The following is a 23,555-nucleotide window of genomic DNA, read 5'->3' as shown; positions in this document are numbered from 1 at the left end:
GGTATACTTTAAGGTGGGTATTGGACCAATATTTTTGTATGTTACAAACATCAGCACAAACGTATAATACCCTCCCCACTATAGTGGTGTAGGGTATAAAAATTGACAACTTGTGTAATATTAATACATTCTATGGCGTTAATTGAATGTAAAATGACAGCAATTACTAAACATTTTTCAAGTTCAATGTTTAATATTAATCATATTATGTACATAGCAGCTAACTAAACTGAAGATTATTTAATATTCATCAATCTTAATCAATTTTATAAAAAGTTAATAAACTGTCTATAAACAAACCTTGCACTTGAACTAGTGTTTAAATATGTATAATTAAACAAGTAAATAATTGCTTTGTTAAACATTTTATGGTATAAAATCCAGTATTTTTTTTTTACTTTTAAGGGAAATAGAGATAAGAAATTATTTAGAGTTGCTACAATCAAATAAACTTTAGTTGATCGGTTGATAAATGTTTAAAATTTATTACTGTTTGAGCAATATAATTTATAGAATTTTATTTACCCACTAATTTTGTAAAACACTTCATATAAAGAGAAGTGAGGGGAAGGGATTTACACAATAACCCCCTTAAAATAAAATCAAATATTTTCCCTCAGAAATAGGTCAAACAATTTCAGAAATATTGCACGTATTTTAATTATGTACAAGGGACTCTTTATATGATTCAAATGAGTCGCCTATAAGGACTATAAATTTGCCTTAATCGTGTCTTCCTATATAGTCCAAATAAGTCATCAATAGCGACCATTATTATTAGCCATATCCATCTTCTTAAACGGCTCCTTAATTAGTCTAAATTTAGCTTTTATCTGTGCTAATTTTTAGTCACAGTTAATTCTAGTTTTTATCCGATATCAGTCTTTTTATATAGTTCTAAATCAGCTTCAATTGTATCTCTTATATCGCTCCGGGGGCTTGAAATCTCCACCTTGTGTTTTTTTGCAATCCTGGGGTAAACAGGTGCTACGAATACCTCTAGTCTGCTGGGGCTATAAAGTGGTGATGTCAAATGTATCCAGGCTTTAGCATGGGGTCTAACCAGAGCCCCAGATAAACTTTCACTACAGGTTGGTATAGGTACCTTCGGCATCCACGTAGTGGCTGTGGTTTAATGCCCAAAATCGAGTGGAAAGAATGTTCGTTTAAGAACTGATATAACCTACAGCTAAAGGGTTAAATAATTCTCTCTTCGAACAGGTCTGTGTACAAGGCACGATCAGGATTTCTTAATGGTCATGTAGTGGGGCGCCGTTATATGCTGGGTAATTGCCAGGTTAGCTTCCATTGGTCTTCTGTCATCGCGTAGAGTGATCTTTATGATTATTTGTATGGAACTGATGCGAAAATTGGTGAAAGACCAGAAAGTCTTCATATATTGGATAATTCTCTCTTCGAACAGGTCTGTGTACAAAGCACGATCGGAATTTCTTAACGGTCATGTAGTGGGACGCCGGTATATGCTGGGTAATTGTCAGGCTAGCTTTCAATGGTTTTCTGTCATCTGTGATCTTAATGATAATGGCTATGGAACTGATGCGAAAATTGATGAAAGATCAGGAAAGTCTTCATATATTCGATATTTCTCTTAGGATTGCGTAATTCTCTCTTCGAACAGGTCTGTGTACAAATCACGATCGGGATTTCTTAATGGTTGTCTGTCATCCCATAGAGTGATCTTAATGATCATGGGTATAGAACTGATGCGAAAATTGTTGAAAGATCAGGAAAGTCTTCATATATTGGATATTTCTCTTAGGATTGGATAATTCTCTCTTCGAACAGGTCTTTGTACAAAACACGATCGGGATTTCTTAACGGTCATGTAGTGGGACGCCGGTATATGCTGGGTAATTGTCAGGTTTTCTGTCATCCCATAGAGTGATCTTAATGATAATGGCTATGGAACTGATGAGAAAATTGGTGAAAGATCAGGAAAGTTTCCATATATTGGAGATTGGTACTGATTTAGTATGATTTCGGTACTGTTACCATCTCAACAGGATATATTGACTCATGCTACTCGACTAATTGTCGGGGCAATTATTGGATTCAATTGACTTTGAAAACTCCGACATCCTTTGTCACATAAATCAGCTTATAAAAGAATACCAAATATGTCTCTAGGTGCTATTGCCTAAACAACAGGGCCATATCAGTAGTTTGGTTGTGCGGGCTTTAAGAGGTTATGAAATGCACTGGAATGGATCATTAGATAATGGGGATTGCTTTTTAAAGAATGCAATCTTTCATAGGATCATAAGGGTGGTCATCTTTCGGTATATCCGGAAGATTTGTTTCACCTGATGTTGGGTTTATCCCTCATTCTATGGGCTTTATATTAGTGATTGCTTTTTCCTTGACGGGGTGCGTATTGTGTTTGAGCCCATGCTGCCTGTCATTCCGCAACTGGGCTACTATGTCAAGAGATTGGATAGCTCGAGTACTTCAGCAACGTGCCTGTACATGGACCGACAAAGCCATGTATAAAAATTGCCCCTGAGATCTTCATAGACGAAATCAGGGGCGCTTAGTAGACCGATCTCAAGTCTGACCAGTGGATGAAAAAGATCACCGTGAATAAGGCAGTCATGTCAGGTATTCACGTAAAGCACTCGATATTCAAATATATAGTATAACGTCATTATAAACTAAGTTCGTACCGATCGTGGTTATTTATATAGTTCGATCGTAGTTCTTTATATATTTACCTTGTCACAAAAATAATGAAATAATCGCAAACGAACCTATTAATTGTAGAGTGTACATTCCAAAACTAACCATTAACTCCCCTTATCTTCCCGTTAGATTAAATTTAAACGATAGAGGTAAATAACCTACTTTGTTTATAAACAATTCACGAAATCATTCATATCATTTATACATACGCTAGAATTATAGAATCTAAGAAAAACTCAGCCCAGCTGCTTGATTTTCGCAAACTAATTAAATGAATATCAATTGTCATATTTTAGAAATTATTCATTCCTAAACGCTTTTCAAAATGCAAATAATTATTCTGGATGCCTAACTTGGATCAAGGTTTTCATACATATATGGCTATATTGTTAACATTTTAAAATGAAATTAGAATTCTATAAAGACTTATTTTATTTATATAGAATAAATTGTTCCATAATTTATTAAAACAATTTAATTGCACTCACAATAATAATTATAATAATAATGCATTTATTTTGTAATAAAAATTATACTATAAACATGTAATTATTATTTGCTTAACTTGTTTACAAAAACAGCTTATGTGATTTTTTAATAAATTTTAAGCGAAGTTTAGTCTAATGTTAAGTCCATGGTTTAGAGTATAGTCTAGTCTATAGTATTGTCTAGTTTAGTCTATAGTCTAGTCTATTGTCTATTCTATAGTCTAGTCTAATGTTAAGTCCATGGTTTAGAGTATAGTCTAGTCTATAGTATTGTCTAGTTTAGTCTATAGTCTAGTCTATTGTCTATTCTATAGTCTAGCCTATAGTTTAGTGTATAGTCCTGACTATAGACTAGTCTGTAGTTTAGTTTATAGTCTAGTGTAACCCATATTCTAGGCAATAAATTATTCTATAGTCTAATCTAGTCCTGTCATTAGTCTAATCAACAGTCTATAGTCTAGCCTAAAGTTTAATTTAATCTACTCCATAGTCCAGCATATAGTTTAGTCTATATTCTATAATCTAGTTTATAGTCTAGTCTTAAAACTAGTCTAGCCTTTATTGTAGTCTATACTCCAATCTATACTCTACTCTATAATCTTGTCTACAATCTAGTCTATAGTCTAGCCTATAGTCTAGTTAATGGTAAAGTCTATGTATATAGTGTAGTCTACAGTCTACTATATAGCCTAGTCAAGACTCTAGTATATAGTGTGGTCTACAGTCTACTATATAGCCTAGTCAAGACTCTAGTCTGTAGTCTATAATGAAGCCTATAGTCTTGCTAATAATGTAGTCAATAGTGTAGTCTGTAGTCTAGTCTATATTCTAGTCTATAGTCTAGTCTATAGTCTAGTCTATAGTCTAGTATATAGTCTAGTATATAGTCTAGTCTATAGTCTAGTCTAATCTATAGTGTAGTCTATAGTCTAGTCTATAGTCTAGTCTATAGTCTAGTCTATAGTCTAGTCTATAGTCTAGTCTATAGTCTAGTCTATAGTCTAGTCTATAGTCTAGTCTATGGTCTAGTCTATAGTCTAGTCTATAGTATAGTCTATAGTCTAGTCTATAGTCTAGTCTATAGTCTAGCCTATAGTCTAGTCTATAGTCTAGCCTATAGTCTAGTCTATAGTCTAGTCTATAGTCTAGTCTATAATATAGTCTATAGTCTAGTCTATAGTTTAGTCTATAATATAGTCTATAGTCTAGTCTATAGTCTAGCCCATATTCTTTTCTATATTCTAGTCTATAGTCTAATCTATAGTCTAGTCTATAATATAGTCTAGTCTATAGTCTAGCCCATATTCTAGTCTATAGTTTAGTCTATAGTCTAATCTATAGTCTAGTCTCTATTCTAGTCTATACTATAGTCTATAGTCTTGTCTATAGTTTAGTCTATAGTCTAATCTGTAGTCTAGTCTATAGTGTAGTCTGTAGTCTAGGCTATGGTCTAGTCTACTGTCGTATCTATAATCTAGTATATAGTCAAGTCTATAGTCCAATTTATAGCTTACTTTATTCTGCATTCTAGTGTTTATGTTATACCTTATCCTTTTTTACAAGTTTAAAGTACATTTCTTAACTGAATTTCGATTGAAATTCCATTTGATTCATATTTTCAAAGTTAGTCAGTTAGTATTTAGGATAAAGTTATGTAAAGTTAATGTTTCAAATTTTCAGACATGATAGATAATTGATAAACGAAAACAAAATTTGATAATGCGATAAAATCGATTACTCGGTTTTCAAGTTATTCGCATTGACAGGTGTGCCCCTATGGCAATGATCCCCCTTCTACCCTATAATCCAACCAACATGGACAAATCAAACTAATTTTCGAATCATTAACAGACTTTGATGTTATTTATTATCACCCTAATTCTAATTTCATAATGATTAGAATTAATTATTATAAATACTATATTAATAATTAAATTGCCCATTGCTGACTGCGACACATGTTTTTAAAGACACTGGACTCTATTGACCTCAACAGTATAAATTCAATTATTGTTGAGCACAGTTAAATCTCTAGTTTTTTTCTCTACAATTAATTTAGTTGCAATCTACAAATCGGATCTTAAACATCGTAACGTCTTCAGACACCTGCAATGTATTTAAATTGTTTAATTTTAATAGTTTTATATATTTTACTCACACAATTATTGCCATTTTTTAAACGCCTATCGCGTACTAGGCAATTGTCTAAACAATTTGTCATACCCAAAACTATACCAATTTTAGGTAATGCCCACATGTTGGTGGGCGTTAAACCGGAACACATTATCTATGTTATACGTGATATTATCGATGATTGTGGCAAAACGGTGGGCTTTTGGTTTGGTCCATTTATTTTTGGTGTTTTTATGATGGACATTAAATATGCTGAATGTGTTTTAAGTTCCAATACTTTGTTGGTCAAATCGATGGAATATGATTTTCTAAGGAATTGGTTGTGTGAAGGTCTGCTTATAAGTAGACCACCGAAATGGTTTAAACGTAGACGCATATTAACTGGTGCTTTTCATTTTAATATCTTGGAACAATACATTGAGATTTTTGATCGTAATACGAGAGTTTTTCTGAAAAATCTACAGCGATCGGCAGAGGTCAAAGGCGATATTGTGAATATGGATCATTGGCTGAATCTAGTGACTCTGGATATTATTTGTGGTGCGTAGAAAATACATTTTTTAATAAAAAATCTAAGCTTAATTAAAATTATCTTAACGGGCGAGAACTGTTTTATGTATATATCCAAACTTGGGACGACTTTTTATACCCTACACTACTTTAGTGGGCAGAGTAAATTAGTTTTGTGCTTATGTTTGTAATTCACAATAATATTGGTATTATACCCAATCGGCTCAGAATCATTTTATGAATCGATTTAACTATGTCCGTCCATGTATATGAGGCAAGGTACAATTCAACTTAAATGTTTTGTTATGAAAACTAAATCACATTTTACTTATTGATCGGCTTCGTCTGTCTATAATTTCTTACTTGTTTAACAAGTAAGACTAGACAATAGTCTAGTCTATAGTTTAGTCTATAGTCTAGTCTATAGTCAAGTTTAAGGTCTAGTCTATAGTCAAGTTTAAAGTCCAGTCTATGGTCTAGTCTATAGTCTAGTGTATAGTCAAGTCAATAGTCAAGTTTTAAGTCTAGTCTAAAATCTAGTCTATAGTCTAGTGTTTAGTCTAGTGTATAGTCTAGTCTATAGTCTAGTCTATAGTCTAGTTTATAGTCTAGTCTATAGTCTAGTCTATAGTCAAGTTCAAAGTCTAGTCTATAGCCTAGTCTAGTCTAGTTTAGTGTATAGTCTAGTCTAGTGTATAGTCTAGCCTATAGTCTTTAGTCTAGTGTATAGTCTAGTCTATAGTCTTTAGTCTAGTGTATAGTCTAGTCAATAGTCAAGTTTAATGTCTAGTCTAAAGTCTAGTGTATAGTCTTGTCTAGTCTATAGTCTTGTGTATAGTCTAGTCTATAGTATAGTCTAGTGTATAGTCTAGTCTATAGTATAGTCTAGTGTATAGTCTAGTCTATAGTATAGTCTATAGTCTAGTCTATAGTCAAGTTTAAAGTCTAGCCTATAGTCTAGTCTATAGTCTAGTGTGTAGTCTAGTCTATAGTCTATTCTATAGTCTAGTCTATAGTCTAGTCTACAGTCTAGTCTATAGTCTAGTCTACAGTCTAGTCTATAGTCTAGTCTATAGTCTAGTCTATAGTCTAGTCTATAGTCTAGTCTATAGTCTAGTCTATAGCCTAGTCTATAGTCGAGTCTATTGTCTAGTCTATAGTCTAGTCTTTAGTCTAGTCTTTAGTCTTGTCTATAGTGTAGTCTATAGTCTAGTCTATAGTATAGTCTATAGTCTAGTCTACAGTATAGTCTATAGTCCAGTCTATAGTCAAGTCTATAGTCAAGTCTATAGTCTAGTCTACAGTATAGTCTATAGTCTAGTCTATAGTCTAGTCTATAGTCTAGTCTATAGCCTAGTCTATAGTCTAGCCTATAGAGTAGTCTATAGTCTAGTCTGTAGTCTAATCTACAGTCTAGTCTAGAGTCTTGTCTATAGTCTAGTCTATAGTGTAAACAATAGGCTAGGCTATATTGTCTAGTCTAAAGTCTGGACTTTTCTCTAATATGGTCTGGTCTTTATATTAACATTGGAATACATTTATTTCTAGCTTAACTAAATTAATTTTTAAATGACATTTGATTGCCCATTAAAAAATCCACTCAATTTAAATTTTAAATATAGGGTCGTTTCAGACTGATTAATCTGCTTTTAAAGCCAGAATCTGGGTTTTGCTGATTCAGTTGACTTCTACACGCCGTATAACAAACAACAAACTTACTAATGTATTTTATTTTAACAATCTCGGTTTTAATTTTTTTCGTTTTCTTTATAAAATTAAAAAAATTACTACGTGTAAAATATTTAGCACGTAATTTTGACGGACCCAAAACTTGGCCTCTACTAGGCAATTTAAATCTCTTTTGGGGTGCTCAACCACATGATGTCTTCAAAGTTGTCACTGATGTAATGTGTAATTATGGCAAAACTGTTACATTTTGGGTTTTTCTACAATTGAGCATATTCATGTTAGATACCCAAGACGTTGAATATGTTTTGGGTACAAATAATTTGCTCGTGAAATCGCAAGAGTATGATTTTCTTAAGAATTGGTTGTGTGAGGGTTTGCTGATAAGTAAACCCACTAAATGGTTTAAACGTCGTCGAATTTTAACGCCTGCATTTCATTTTAAAATATTAGAACAATTTATTGAGGTATTTGATCGTAATGCAAAAATTTTTGTGAAAAATATACACAGAATATCTCAGAAGGACAATGGTCTTATCAGCATGGATCATTGGGTACATTTGGTTACGCTGGACGTTATCTGTGGTAAGTTAGATCTAACCGGTTTTCGGTGACGACTTCTATTTTATTTGAATTTGTTGAAAATGTAATAGTTATATAGCCCAGACTATTGTCTGTTTTATAATCTACTATTCCATATACTAGAATATATTCTATCTGATAAACCAATCCATACTATTGTCTATCCTATAACAGTCCAGACGCTAATCTGCTCTTCAGTCTATTATATAACCAACCATTTGTCTATTCTTTAGTCCAGACTACAGTCTATTCTATAATCTACCTTATAGTCTATTATATAGGTGTATAATCAATTTTATAGTCCATTCTGTAGTCTATTATATATTCTATATACTAAAGAATATTCTCTTTAGTTTAGACTACAGTCTATTCTATAGTGCAAACTAAAGCCTGATATATAGTCCCTATAGTAGTCTAGACACTATTCTACTGTATAGTTCAGATTATAGTATATTCTATAATCCAAACTTTAGTCTCTTTTGTAGTACACACTATAGTTTCGAATATAGAATTCTATAGTTTAGACTTTAGTCTATTATATAGACCAGACTATATTCTAATCTATTGCAAAGACAATAGTCTATACACTATTCTATTCTGTAGTTCAGACTTTAGTATATTCTATAGTTCAAACTATAGTATATTCTATAATCCAAACTTTAGTCTATTTTATTGTACAGACTATAGTCTTGACTGTAGAATTCTGTATTCTTCAGTCGAGACTATAGTCCATTCTACAGTACAGTCAATTCTTTAGTCTAGACTTTAGTCTTATCTATGGTAAAGACAACTTTCTACTCTGTAGTCCAGAATATAGTTTAGACTATTGAATATTCTAGTCTATAGTCTAGTTAATAGTTTATAGTCTAGTTAATAGTCTATAGTCTAGTTCATAGTCTAGTTAATAGTCTATAGTCTAGTCTATAGTCTAGTCTATAGTCTAGTCTATAATCTAGTCTATAGTCTAGTCTATAGTCTAGTCTATAGTCTATTCTATAGTCTAGTCTATAATCTAGTTTATAGTCTAGTCTATAGTCTAGTTTATAGTCTAGTCTATAGTCTAGTTTATAGTCTAGTCTATAGTCTAGTCTATAGTCTAGTCTACAGTCTATTCTATAGTCTAGTCTATAGTCTAGTCTACAGTCTAGTCTATAGTCTACTCTACAGTCTATTCTATAGTCTAGTCTATAGTCTAGTCTACAGTCTATTCTATAGTCTAGTCTATAATCCAGTCTATAGTCTAGTCTATTGTCTAGGTTTAAGTCAAGTGTATAATCTAGTCTATAGTCTAGTCTATAATCTGTTCTATAGTCTAGTCTATAGTCTAGTCTATAGCCTAATCTACAGTCTAGTTTATAGTCTAGTCTATATTCTAGGCTATAGTCTACTCTATAGACTGGTCTATAGTTTAGTCTATAGTGTAGTCTATAGTCTAGTCTACAGTGTAGTCTATAGTCTAATCTATAGTCTAGTCTACAGTCTAGTATATAGTCTAGTCTAGCATATATTCTAGTCTAAAGTCTAGGCTATATTCTAGTCTATAGTCTATTCTATAGATAGATAGATAGATAGATAGATAGATAGATAGATAGATAGATAGATAGATAGATAGATAGATAGATAGATAGATAGATAGTTAGATAGATAGATAGATAGATAGCTAAATAGATAAATAGATTATGTAGTCCTCACTACAGTCTATAGCACAGAATATGTAGAAATTCCCCAAAAATTTTCGTCCGATAGTTCTGTTTGAAATTGAGAAAATTTTTAATAACTTATCTAAAGTTGGGTTTTTAATTATCTGCTGGTCTTCTTAGGTCCATAAATTTAGCACAAAAATTTCCTTGTAAAATTCCATTAAAAAACCATAAAAAAATAAATTTTATTATAAAAAAACTCTCAGTTTCATAAGTAAGTGAATGACACTTTTTGAATAAAATGTAAAAATAATCTACAGAAAATTAAACGAAAGTTTAAAGTTCTTATAAATGAAAGATTAATTATTAAAAAAAACAATATTTAAATTGCTTAACATTGACAGTTTGTCTAAAAACACCAAACCCCCGAGTTACGAAATGACATTACAAAATAATATGAATCTATTACAATTACAAACATTTGCGATTATTAAATTAGGCTTCAATGTCTATTCTCAATTGCAATAGCGTGTAGATTTCCAATTGTTGTTGTTGTTGGTGTTGCTAATTGAGGTCTAAGTGTATTAAGTATAAAATTTCTTATCACTTTTTTTATTTTAGTGTAGAATTGCATGCATTTCAATTATTTCGAATAAAATTTAACATAAAATATAACTGATCTTTTAATTGTTCCTCAGTTTAAGAACAATGGTCCACGGTGACGAGTTACAATACGGTTTTCTAGCATATTTCTTAACGAGTATTGCTATATTTTTATTTTCCGCTGCTATTTATGGTCTAATTTTATATATAACCAAATTTAAACGTATCATTGAAATAACCAGCAATATACCTAGTGCTCCTACATGGCCTATCATAGGTCATGCCTATCATTTTATTGGCGTACCCGCCCACATGATGTTGCAACGTATTTGGAGTTTAGGTGAAGAAAATTTACGCGATACAAAATGTATGAAAATTTGGCTGGGACCAGAATTGAATCTTCTAACAAGTGATTTAAAAGATATTGAAATTGTATTGGGCGGCATAATACATAATGAAAAAGCTAGCGAATATCAGGTTTTAGAGCCCTGGTTAAAGGAAGGTCTACTTATATCGCGTGGACGTAAATGGCATCAGAGACGTAAATTGATAACGGGTGCATTTCATTTTCAAATTCTGCGACAATTTATTGATAATTTTGAAAATGAAACACGTGTAATGATAAAGGAGTTGGAAAGAAAACTCCATAAAAATGGATCTACTTCTGAGATAAATCTCTATGAGTTTATAAGTCTATGTACTTTGGATGTTATATGTGGTAAATATATAATTTAGATGTGTAAATGATTTTATTTAGATGTAATCTATACTATATAGAATAATGTCTGGTCTTTCTATAATAGACTACACTATAGTATAGAACAATAGTAAGTGCTATACTAAAGACTACAGTAAAGAACAGACCATAGTATTGGCCATAGTCTGAATATATTATAGCCTGGTCCACGAAATAGATTATTGTATGGGCTATAGTCTGGACTAGAAAATATACTACAAATTCAGCTATAAAAATGACTATATATTTATCTAAGAATAGACAGGACTTTAGAATGGGTTATAAACTGGTCAATATAATATGTGTGTAATCTGGAGTATAGAACGCATTATAGGGTAATATGGACTACAGAATATACTGAACTTTAGAAAAGACTATAGACTAAACAATATACTAGACTATAGACTAGACTAGCATATATATCGACTATACTGACTAGACTATAGACCAAACTATTGACTACAGTATAGACTGGACTATAGACTAGAATAGAGCATAAACTATAGACTATAGGCTGGATTATAGACTAGACTATAGCCTAGACTATAGACTAGTCTATACTATAGTCTAGACTATAGAATATACTATACTATAGTCTAGACTATAGAATATACTATTGACTAGACTAGAAACTAGACTATAGACTAGATTACAGACTATATTATAGATTAGATTATAGACAGGAGTATAGACTACACTATTGACTAGACTATAGACAGGACTTTACACAAGACTATAGACATGACTATAGACAATACTGTAGACAAGACTATAGACTAGATTATATACTAGACTATAGACTATAGACTAGACTATAGACTAGACTATAGACTAGACTATAGACTAGAGTATAGACTAGACTATAGACTAGACTATAGACTAGACTATAGACTAGACTATAGACTAGACTATAGACTAGACTATAGACCACATTATAGACTAGACTATAGACTAGACTATAGACTAGACTATAGATTAGACTATAGAGTAGACTATAGACTAGACTATAGACTAGACTATATATTAGACTATAGACTAGACTATAGACTAGACTATAGACTACACTATAGACTAGACTATTGAATGGACTATAGACTAGGTTATAGACTAGACTGTAGACTAGACTATAGACTAGACTATTGACTAGACTATAGACTAGACTATAGACTACACTATAGACTAGACTATAGACTAAACTATAGACTACACTATAGCCTAGACAATAGACTACACTATAGACTACACTATAGACTAGACTATAGACTAGACTTTAGACTAGACTATAGACTACACTATAGACTAGACTATAGACTAGACTATAGACTAGACTATAGACTAGACTATAGACTAGACTATAGACTATACTATAGACTAGACTATAGACTAGACTATAGACTAGACTATACACTAGACTATAGACTAGACTATAGACTAGACTATGGACTATAGACTACAATATAGGCTAGACTATGGACTAGAGTATAAACTATTGTATAGACTAGACTAGACTAGAGTAGAAAGTAGTCTTGATTATAGCACATTAGATTAGACTATAGTTCAGGCTCTAGACTAGACAATAGAAAAGACTACAGTCCATAAAGTCTGTGGATTTTATAAAAGTCTATAATCTGGGTTATATAATATATAAACTATAGACTGCACTATTGAATAGATCAGTGTCTGGAGTATAGAAAGTATTATATTGGGAAATACAAAATATACTATAGTCTGGACCATGAAATAGACAATAGTCTAGACTTTAGTCAGAACTAAAGCCTGTAGTCTAAACTATATTGTAGACTATAAACTAGACGATGTATATTTTTGTTTCCAAAATTTAATAAAATTATTTTAATAAACAAAACAAAAGACTTAGATTAGCCTTTTACTAACCTGGGGGTTTCGAGATTAGAGAGATTAGCCAATATCAGTCCAAAAAATTTTTGTTTACTTATTTAGAACAATATCAATTAATGATAAGATACGCTATGTAGTTACCAAATTAAAACAAAAAATTCGAAATTAAAGAAAAAGTATTTTGAAGCAACAGTTATTCGCGTAAAGTCAACCCGTTAACGCTTTTATAATGTTGGAAATTGTTAACGCTTGTTTGGCTATAAGCTCTCTACTTATTTTACCTTTATGCTTGGGATTAGGTCTATATTTTTATAAATACAAATATTTAATCGAAATCACAAGTAATATACCAAGTCCGCCTACGTGGCCTATAATAGGTCATGCCCATCATTTTATTGGTCAACCTCCTCATAGGAATATTGCCATATTTACGGAATTTGTCGAGAAATATGGTAATACTATGAAAATATGGTTGGGTCCGGAGCTTAATATGTTTTTTAGTGACATCAAAGATGTGGAAATTGTTTTGGCCAGTATGCGTTTCAATGACAAGGCCGATGAATATTTGTCATTGGAACCATGGCTTAGGGAGGGCTTGCTAGTGAGTCGTGGCCAAAAATGGCATAAACGTAGAAAGGCTATAACACCAGCATTTCATTTTAAAAGTCTTGATGATTTTATAGAGATTTTCGAAAGAGAATCACGGGTGTTTTTAGCGAATATGGATCGAGAGTGGCGTAGGCAAAGCGTTAACGGAGTGGATTTATATGAATGGGTTAATTTGTGTACGTTGGATACGATTTGTGGTAAGAGTATATAGATAAGTCTATCAGGAAGTTTGTGTTTTTGTCGAGAAATAAGTGTTTTGAACTAGACGCCTATAAAGCGTCAGGAATTTGATCCTTTAACTGCTTTTTTATAAAATTAACATAAAATACATATTAATGAAATAATTGAAAACCCTTTTTTACTTTCAGAATCCGCCATGGGTGTTTCAGTGCATGCACAAACCAATGCCGATTCCGAATATGTAAGAGCAGTCAAAACGTAAGATTTCTATTATTAATATTTTACACAAATTTCTTATTATAACCATCTTTTCTTACAGCATTTCCACTGTCCTACACAAACGTATGTTTGACATATTATATCGTTTCAACTTAACCTATCAATTTACAAAATTGGCACGTGAAGAAAAGAAAGCTTTAGCTATATTACATGGATTCACCGAAAAGATTATCGTCCAGCGACGTGAAGAACTTTTAAAGGCCCAGGATAATGTAACAGAACCGCATGAAGATGATATCGGTACAAAACGTAAAATGGCCTTTTTGGATATCTTGCTACAGTCTGAAATCGATGGTAAACCTTTAAGTAATTTAGATATACGTGAGGAAGTGGATACTTTTATGTTTGAGGGTCATGATACCACTTCGTCAGCGATTACTTTTTGTTTTTATAATTTGGCTATGAATCCGAAATGTCAACAGAAATGTTTTGAGGAGATAATACAGGTATTCGGTACAGATAAAAGCAAACCGGTAACCTATGAGGATCTTAATAATTTACACTATGTGGAGTTGTGCATCAAGGAGACCTTGAGAATGTTTCCCTCTGTGCCTTTGTTGGGCAGAAAAGTAACCGAAGAGTGTGAGATAAGTAAGTAAAACATTTAAATTTCGAAATCTTATTTAAACCTCCCGCCCCTTACAGATGGCAAAATTGTTCCCGCCGGCACTAATATAGGAATATCTCCTTTACATTTGGGTCGCCAAGAGGAACTATTTCCCGAACCCGACACCTTTAAACCCGAACGTTTTGACATAGACTATACCACAGACAAGATGAGCCCCTATGCGTATATACCTTTCTCGGCGGGTCCACGCAATTGTATCGGTCAAAAATTTGCCATGTTGGAAGTTAAGACTGTTTTGACTAATGTTTTGCGTCACTATGAGCTGGACTATGCGGGTAATAAGGATGAGGAATTATTGTTAATTGCCGAATTGATATTAAGACCCAAGGATCCTTTAATGTTTAAAATTAAGCCCAGAGTTTATTAGATTTATTCGTAATGTGTGTTTGAAAAGTATGTTAATGTGGTTCGATTTTTTATATATATAGATTTATGTTTATAACAAAAATAATTTTAATTATGTTAAAATTCTTAAAACTATTTATATTTAAGTGTTTTTTAAACTCTTAAACTCAGCAAAGTTTCGAATGAAAGTTTCGAATGCGATCACTAAGGTTTAAATCTTTCTCGGTCATGCTTCGGGAGTGACTCGAACTTCACGTCTACTTCAATTCTAGTTCAGTTTAGTTCGATTTCAGCTCTAGTTTAGTTCTAGTTCCGTCCTTACTCTGTTCAGTTCCAATTTAGTACAAGCTCAGTTCTATTTGAGTTCTAGTTTAGCTCTATTTCAGTTCCAGTTTGGTACCAGTTCAGTTCGAGTTCAATTCAAGTTTAATTCTAGTTCAGTTCAAGTTCAATTCTAGTTCAGTTCTAGTTCAGTTTTAGTTCAGTTCTAGTTCTGTTCAAGTTCAGTTCTAGTTCAGTTTTAATTCAGTTCTAGTTCAGTTCTAGTTCAGTTCTATTTCAGTTCATGTTCAGTTCTAGTTCAATTTTAGTTCAGTTCTAGTTCTGTTCTAGTTCAGTTCTAGTTCAGTTCTAGTTCAGTTCTAGTTCAGTCCTAGTTCAGTCCTAGTTCAGTTCTAGTTAAGTTCTAGTTCAGTTCTTTTTCAGTTCTAGTTCAGTTCTAGTTCAGTTCTAGTTCAATTCTAGTTCAGTTCTAGTTCAGTTCAAGTTCAGTTCTAGTTCTAGTTCAGTTCTAGTTTAGCATTATTTCAGATCTAGTTCGGTCATAGTTTAGTTCTACATCTATTCTAATTTTACTTTTTTTTCAGTTTTAGTTCAGTTCTAGTTTAGTTCTACATCAGTTCTAATTCAACACCTTTTCAGTTTTAGTTCAATTCTATTTCAGTTGTGTTCTAGCTCTAGTTCAGTTCTAGTTCTGTTCTATTTCTATTCTAGTTCTGTTCTAGTTTTGTTCTAGTTCTGTTCTAGTTCTGTTCTAGTTCTGTTCTAGTTCTGTTCTAGTTCTGTTCTAGTTCTGTTCTAGTTCTGTTCTAGTTCTGTTCTAGTTCTGTTCTAGTTCTTTTCTAGTTCTGTTCTAGTTCTGTTCTGGTTCTGTTCTAGTTCTGTTCTAGTTCTAATCTAGTTCTAGTTCAGTTCTTGTTCTAGTTCTGTTCTAGTTCTAGTTCTGTTCTAGTTCTGTTCTAGTTCTGTTCTAGTTCTGTTCTAATTCTGTTCTAGTTCTGTTCTAGTTCTAGTTCTGTTCCAGTTCTGTTCTAGTTCTGTTCTAGTTCTGTTCTAGTTCTGTTCTAGTTCTGTTCTAGTTCTGTTCTAGTTCTGTTCTAGTTCTGTTCTAGTTCAGTTCTAGTTCAATTCTAATTAAGCTTTAGTTCAGGTTTATTTCGGTCATAGTTTAGTTGTACATCAGTTCTAATTCAACTTCTTTTCAGTTTTAGTTCAGTTCTAGTTTAGTTCTACATCAGTTCTAATTCAACTCCTTTTCAGTTTTAGTTCGGTTTTAGTTCTATTCTAGTTGTGTTCTAGTTGTGTTCTAGTTGTATTCTAGTTGTGTTCTAGTTCTGTTCTAGTTCTGTTCTAGTTCTGTTCTGTTCTTGTTCTGTTCTTGTTCTGTTCTTGTTCTGTTCTTGTTCTGTTCTTGTTCTGTTCTTGTTCTGTTCTTGTTCTGTTCTTGTTCTGTTCTTGTTCTGTTCTTGTTCTGTTCTTGTTCTGCTCTAGTTCTGTTCTAGTTCTGTTGTAATTCTGTTCTAGTTCTGTTCTAGTTCAGTTCTAGTTCAGTTCTAGTTCTGTTGTAGTTATGTTCTAGATCTGTACTAGTTCGGTTTTAGTTTTGTTCTGTTCTAATTCCGTTCTATTTCTGTTATGTTCTAGTTCTGTTCTAGTTATATTCTAGTTCTCTTCTAGTTTTAGTTTAGTTCTGTTTTAGTTCTTTTCTAGTTCTGTTCAAGCTTAGTTCTAGTTCAATTGTAGTTTAGTTCTAGTTCAGTTATAGTTCAGTTCTAGTTCAGTTCTGTTTCAGTTCACTTCTAGTTCAGTCCCAGTTCAGTTCTAGTTAGCACATCCTGCGATTAAAATAAATAAGGTCTTTAACTCGGGAAATCACTTGGAACTTTTTAATGATTTAAAAGGAATTAATGAAATCTGATTTGGTGCCACGCCCCTTTTTATGTTCTTGCTAAAACTACTTGTTTTATTGTTTAAATTATGAAAATATTTTAAAACTATAAATTGGAATAGCCCAAAAACACAAAATGTTTAATGACACACCCTTAGAATGTTCTAAGGAATTTTCAAGAAAAATTGTCATTTTGAAAACATTTATCTACAAATGTTTACAAACAAATTGCGTATAAAAATTTCCATTTTATGTTTATTAAGACCTTGTAAATTTTTTTGAATTTCTTTTGCAAAAAATATTTAAGAACATGTTTTTTAACGACTTCAAAAGATATTTTTTTATATTAAACTACATGAAACATTAAATACAAAAATTTACTATAAATACAAATTATTTATTTATTTATTTATTTATTTATTTTTTTTTTTGTAAAATCACACACAATTCCACAAGGTCATTGTTTTGTTTAAGATTTTGCTTATTTTTTCTATAGACTAGAAAAAAAAAATATTGTCATTTTGTCATTAAATAGAATTATGATGGTGATGATGCCTCCGCAGTTGATGAAAAATTGTTTTTGAAAATTTTCTTTTACTTTGGGGAATTTTTTTCTCACACTATATGTTTATATATTATCTGTTTTTATATCGATTTAGTTGTTGAATGATATTTTTTTTTTGCAAAATAGAATTAAAATATATTTATACAAACAAAAAGACGTTTTTAATATAGAAATAATAGAAAATACCATATATCCGAAAATACTATGAAAACTTATGAAATTACGTTGTCTCTGAACTTCCGCATAGTTAGTCATCGAATTATATATATTTTTTGTTTTTAATACTATTTAAATATTTTAAATATAAAATAGTGAAAAAGCTCTATAAATATTATAGAATATGTTATAAACCTAGTCCATTTAAACAGGAATAAATTTCAGTTCCAGTTCAGTTCTGTTCATTTCTAGTTGTGTTCAGCATCAGGAAGAGTGTTTTCTAGTTCTGTACTAGTTTTGTTCTAGTTCTAGCCCTGTTCTTTTAATTCAGCTCAACTTTGAGTTCAATACTTGTTAATGCTTTAAAAAGATCTAGTTCAGTACTAAATAAGTTATAGTTTAGTTATAGTTCTGCTATAGTTCTCTTCGATCTCTAGTTCAGTTCTATTCTAGTTCTATTCCAGTTTTATCCTAGTTCTGTTCTAGTTCAGTTTCATATCCGGATTAGTTCTAGTTCACTCCCACTTTACTTCTACTTCAGTTGTAGTTAAGTTCTATTTCAGTTCTAATTCTGTTCCAGTTCTGTTCAAGTTCTGTTTTAGTTCTGTTCTAGTTCTGTTCTAGTTCTGTTCTAGTTTTGTTCTAGTTCTGTTCTAGTTCTGTTCAAGTTCTGTTCAAGTTCTGTTCAAGTTCTGTTCAAGTTCTGTTCAAGTTCTGTTCTAGTTCTGATCTAGTTATAGTTCTGTTCTAGTTCTATTCTAGTTATAGTTCTGTTCTGTTATAGTTTTGTTCTAGTTCTGTTGTAGTTCTGATCTAGTTATAGTTCTAGTTATGTTCTAGTTTTTTCTAGTTCTGTTCTAGTTCTGTTGTAGTTCTGATCTAGTTATAGTTCTAGTTCTGTTCTAGTTTTTTTCTAGTTCTGTTCTAGTTCTGTTCTAGTTCTGTTCTGGTTCTGTTCTAGTAATGTTCTATTTCTGTTCTATTTCTGTTCTATTTAAGTTCTATTTCTATTCTAGTTCTATTCCAGTTTTGTTCTAGTTCTGTTCTAGTTCAGTTCGACTTCGGTGTCAGTTTTATATCCGGTTTATTCCAGTTCACTCCCACTTTACTTCTGTTCTAGTTCTAATCTAGTTATGTTCTGTTCTAGTTCTGTTCTATTCTGTTCTAGTTCTGTTCAAGTTCTGTCCAAGTTCTGTTCTAGTTCTTTTCTAGTTCTGTTCTAGTTCTGTTCTAGTTCTGTTCTATTTCTGTTCTAGTTCTGTTCTAGTTATGTTCTAGTTCTTCTAGTTCTTTTCTAGTTATGTTCTAGTTCTTTTCTAGTTCTGTACAAGTTCTGTCCAAGTTCTGTTCTAGTTCTGTTCTAGTTCTGCTGTAATTCTGTTATATTTCTGTTGTAACTCTGTTCTAGTTCAGAACAGAATTACAGAATTCTGTTCTTGTTCTTTTCAAGTTCTGTTCTAGTTCTGTTCTAGCTCTCTTCTAGTTCTATTCTAGTTCTGTTCTAGTTCTATTATATTTCTGTTCTAGTTCTGTTGTAATTCTGTTGTAATTCTGTTGTAAATCTAGTTCTGTTATTGTTTTGTTCTAGTTCTGTTCTAGTTTTGTTCTAGTTCTGTTCTAGTTTTGTTTTAGTTCTGTTCTAGTTCTGTTCAAGTTCTGTCCAAGTTCTGTTCTAGTTCTTTTCTAGTTCTGTTCTAGTTCTGCTCTAGTTCTGTTCTAGTTCTGTTGTAATTCTGTTCTAGTTCTTTTCTAGTTCTGTTCTAGTTCTGTACAAGTTCTGTTCAAGTTCTGTTCAAGTTCTGTTCTAGTTCTGTTCTAGTTCTGCTGTAATTCTGTTATATTTCTGTTCTAGTTTTGTTGTAATTCTGCTCTAGTTCAGAACAGAATTACAGAATTCTGTTCTTGTTCTTTTCAAGTTCTCTTCTAGTTCTGTTCTAGCTCTGTTCTAGTTCTATTTTAGTTCTGTTCTAGTTCTATTATATTTCTGTTCTAGTTCTGTTGTAATTCTGTTCTAGTTCTGTTGTAATTCTGTTGTATTTCTGTTCTAGTTCTGTTGTAAATCTAGTTCTAGTTCTGCTCTAGTTCTGTTCTAGATCTGTTCTAGTTCTGTTCTAGTTCTGTTTTAGTTCTGTTCTAGTTCTGTTCTAGTTCTGTTCTAGTTCTGTTCTAGTTCTGTTCTAGTTCTGTTCTAGTTCTGTTCTAGTTCTGTTCTAGTTCTGTTCTAGTTCTGTTCTAGTTCTGTTCTAGTTCTGTTCTAGTTCTGTTCTAGTTCTATTCTAGTTATGTTCTAGTTCTGTTGTAATTCTGTTCTAGTTCTGTTCTAGTTCTTTTCTTGTTCTGTTCTAGATCTGTTCTAGTTCTCTTCTAATTCATTTGTTCTTGAGTTGTAGTTCAGTTCTAGGACTGTATAAGTTCCTTTATAAAATTTACTTTCTCTTTAACTTTTACTTTGAAATAAAAAAAAAATTATTATAATTTTTTTGTAATTAAATTTTCTTTTTTATTAATTTTTCTTTTATTTTTTTTTTTCTTATCAATCTTTTATTATTAATTTTTTTTATTTTATTCATTTTTTTTATAATATTGCTGGAAAGGTAGATACACAAAATTATATTCACATTTCAATTTGTTGTTAATATTTTTTTTTTTTTTGTAATTTGAAAATGTTTTTTTTTTAGTTTTTATGTAAAGGATTTATTAATTGCAATGTTTTTTACTTTGTTTTTTTCTAATTAAATGAGTTTTTCTTGACATAAAAAATCTGTTTGTTTTTTTTTCATTGTTTAGTTAAATATAATTGTAAATATTTTTTTGTTTATTTTTTATTGTTTTTTATTTATATAATATAATATATAATTGGAATATATAGTTTTTTTTTTTTTGGTTTTAGTTGTATATAACATTTATAAAGATACATTATATATAACAAGTTTATAAATTGGGAGGTTGGTTTTATGTTTTATGTTTTTTTGTTTAATTTTAAATTTCTTTTTATAACGATTTTGTTTTTAAGAGTTTTGTAAAAAAGATTTGAATAGGATTTTGGTTTTTTATAATTATGTTTTTGTTTTATATTAATTAATTGATTTTAGCTTAGAAAATATAACTAGAGGAGTTTAGTTCTTATGAGATTTTGAAAAATCTTAAGTTTTCAAATGATTTATAAAATAAATTATAAAAAAAATTAACACAAAATAATGTATAAGAAAACCCAGCAAACATTTAGAATATATTTGAACTTTAAGCTATTGCTTTTAGTTCATATATTTACTAATATAATATTGTTTATTTGGTTTAGAATAAGGAAGCCATTTTGGAAATACTATTCCCGAAAAAATCATGTTCAAACTTTCGAGTTATATTCAGTCTAAAGTCAATCCAGACAATTGACTTTAGTCAGTCTATAGTCTAGACTCTAGTTAGTCTATAGTCCAGACTCTGGTCAGTCTATATTGCAGACTCTGCTCAGTCTATAGTCCAGACTATGGTTAGTCAATAGTCGTGACTATAGTCAGTCAATAGTCGTGACTATAGTCAGTCAATAGTCGTGACTTTAATCAGTTTATAACTCGGACTAAAGTCATTCTATAGTCAAGACTAGAGTCAATCATACTTTACGGTAGAGACTATAGCTCAAATGAAAAGTCAGTCTACAGTCTAGACTCTGGTCAGTCTGTAGTCCAGACTAAGGTCAGTCAATAGTCGTTATTATAGTCAGTCAATAGTCGTGACTTTAATCAGTTTACAATTCAGACTAAAGTCATACTACAGTGCCGACTACAGTCAATCGTTATCCCTGACTATAGACACTCTATAGTAGAGACTATAGTTTAGATGGAAGTCAGTCTAAAGTATGGAGTCAATGTATAGTCAGGGCTAAAGTCTGTAAATAGTCCAATCTTTAGTGTAGTCTATAGTCAGGCTATATGTCAGTCTATTCAATCTATACAATAGTAACACTATAGTCAAACCAATAGTAAGTCCGTTGTCCAGACTAAAGTCAGTATATAGTCCAAACAATAGCCAGTCTACAGTTCAGACTATAGTCAGTCTATAGTTTAGATTATAGTCACTCTATAGTTCAGAGTATAGTCACTTAATTGTCCAGTCTATAGTCCAGATTTAAGGCTAAACAGTAGTCATTCTATAGTTGAGTCCAGAGAATCGTCAGTCAAGCGTCAGACCGCGGTACAGTCTATAAGTCCTCTTTAGTCTAGACTACAGTCAGTCTATAGTCCAAACAAGAGTCAGACTACAATTCAGATAATAGTCAGTCTACAATCAGATCATAGTCAGTATGCAGTTGAAAATTAAGTCAGTCTATAGTTTAGACTATAGTCAGGCAATAGTCCAGACTATGTGATCAGTTAATATTCGTTACAATAGCTGTCTATAGTCCTAATTATAGTCAGTCTTTATTCCTGACTATAGACAGTTCAAATTTCAGACTATAGTCTTGACTATAGACATTCTATAGTCTAAACTATAATCAGTCTACAGTCCAGATAATAGTCAGTCTTTAGTGTAGACTATAGTCAATCTATAGTCGTGACTATAGTCTATTTATAATAAAGTACAGTCTGGTCTATATTCAGGCTATTCAGCACAGATAACTGTACGTCTACAATATTCAGTCTATAATCCAGACAATCGTAAGTCTATTGTCCAGACTAAAGTCAGTTTCAAGGCCATAGTCTGGACTATAGTTAAAATATAGTCGTGACTATAGTCAGTCCAAAGTCCAGACCATAGTCAGTTTATAGTCCAGATTATACTCTATCTATAGTCGTGATTATAATTCGTCTAAATGTCAGTCCATAGTCGAACTATTGCCAGTGTATAGCTCAACCGATTTGATAGTTTGATGAAAGCTAAATATTTTCAAGATGTAAACAAAACATTTTGCTGGATTTTATATATTTTTTTCTTTTGCAATTTGAAAGGATTTTTTTTTAAGAAACTTTTATACAATTTTATTAAAATTTTGTATTTAATGTTTGAAATTTTTATATAAATTTAATGTAAACTACAAACGAGTACATAATTGTTATTATTATTATTTCGTTATTTAATTTAAGTATTCTTTTATTTGATTACAAAAATTTCAAGTCTTTTCTGTAGTATACTTTTTTACTTAAATAAATTTTTGTTTTTATTTTTCCTAAAAATATAAAAAAATTATGGAAAATTAAATTTAAAAAGAATATAAAAAAATATTCACTTAAAACTTCGAATAACTCATATTTACAGTCTACGATATCTTCGGATTCTTTAAAACTATATAAAGTTAAACTCTTATGAAGCTAACAGCCCTCAAAAGCATTTTGATCGGTAGTTTACAGTTTGCATTTTAAGTGAATATCCCTAATAAAATAAACATAAAAATTAAATTCTTTACAAATCAAATTTAATTTTACATAATTTTAGGCAAAATTATAACCAGCAATATAAAAGATAAGTTCTTTTGTTTGTAATATTTTAATTATTAATTCGTTATTGTATTAAACTATTCTTAACTGTTATTATTATTTTTTCATTAAATTTATTTATTTATATATATTTTTTATTAGACTTAGAATTCAATTTTATTTAGCTGCTAATAAAACATATTATTTTTACGTATGTACTTATATTTTTAAAACTATAATTTATCATTTCATATATCTTTTTTATTTGACTCTTCTGTGTCCG

General features: G+C 31.1%; 3 protein-coding genes across 4 annotated transcripts; all 3 read left to right on the top strand.

Moving 5' to 3' along the window:
• The first annotated feature begins 5,299 nt into the window (after positions 1-5,299).
• Positions 5,300-5,869, top strand: LOC111688084 (cytochrome P450 4d10-like). Its single transcript, XM_023450573.2, has one exon. It carries the CDS (start codon positions 5,300-5,302, stop codon positions 5,867-5,869), a length of 570 nt encoding a protein of 189 aa, XP_023306341.2.
• Positions 5,870-7,533: 1,664 nt separating this feature from the next.
• LOC111681541 (cytochrome P450 4d1) lies at positions 7,534-15,111 on the top strand. Of its 2 annotated transcripts, none has more exons than XM_046946505.1 (4): positions 7,534-8,102; positions 13,913-13,982; positions 14,044-14,594; positions 14,649-15,111. In XM_046946505.1, the coding sequence occupies exons 1-4, from the start codon at positions 7,553-7,555 to the stop codon at positions 14,996-14,998; spliced, it is 1,521 nt and encodes a 506-aa protein (XP_046802461.1). In that variant the 5' UTR covers positions 7,534-7,552; the 3' UTR covers positions 14,999-15,111. The 2 variants fall into 2 exon arrangements, with proteins under 2 accessions (XP_046802461.1, XP_023299145.2); XM_023443377.2 differs by lacking the exon at positions 7,534-8,102 and adding an exon at positions 10,426-11,060.
• On the top strand, positions 13,034-13,976 carry LOC124418473 (cytochrome P450 4d1-like). The gene has a single exon (XM_046946507.1). The coding sequence runs from the start codon at positions 13,165-13,167 to the stop codon at positions 13,753-13,755; it is 591 nt and encodes a 196-aa protein (XP_046802463.1). The 5' UTR covers positions 13,034-13,164; the 3' UTR covers positions 13,756-13,976.
• Positions 15,112-23,555: the final 8,444 nt, after the last annotated feature.

The sequence above is a fragment of the Lucilia cuprina genome, chromosome 3, assembly GCF_022045245.1.
Source record: "Lucilia cuprina isolate Lc7/37 chromosome 3, ASM2204524v1, whole genome shotgun sequence".
NCBI classification, from domain to species: domain Eukaryota; kingdom Metazoa; phylum Arthropoda; class Insecta; order Diptera; family Calliphoridae; genus Lucilia; species Lucilia cuprina.
Note: the sequence above shows the minus strand (reverse complement) of the source record. Positions and strands in the feature narration are given on the sequence as shown.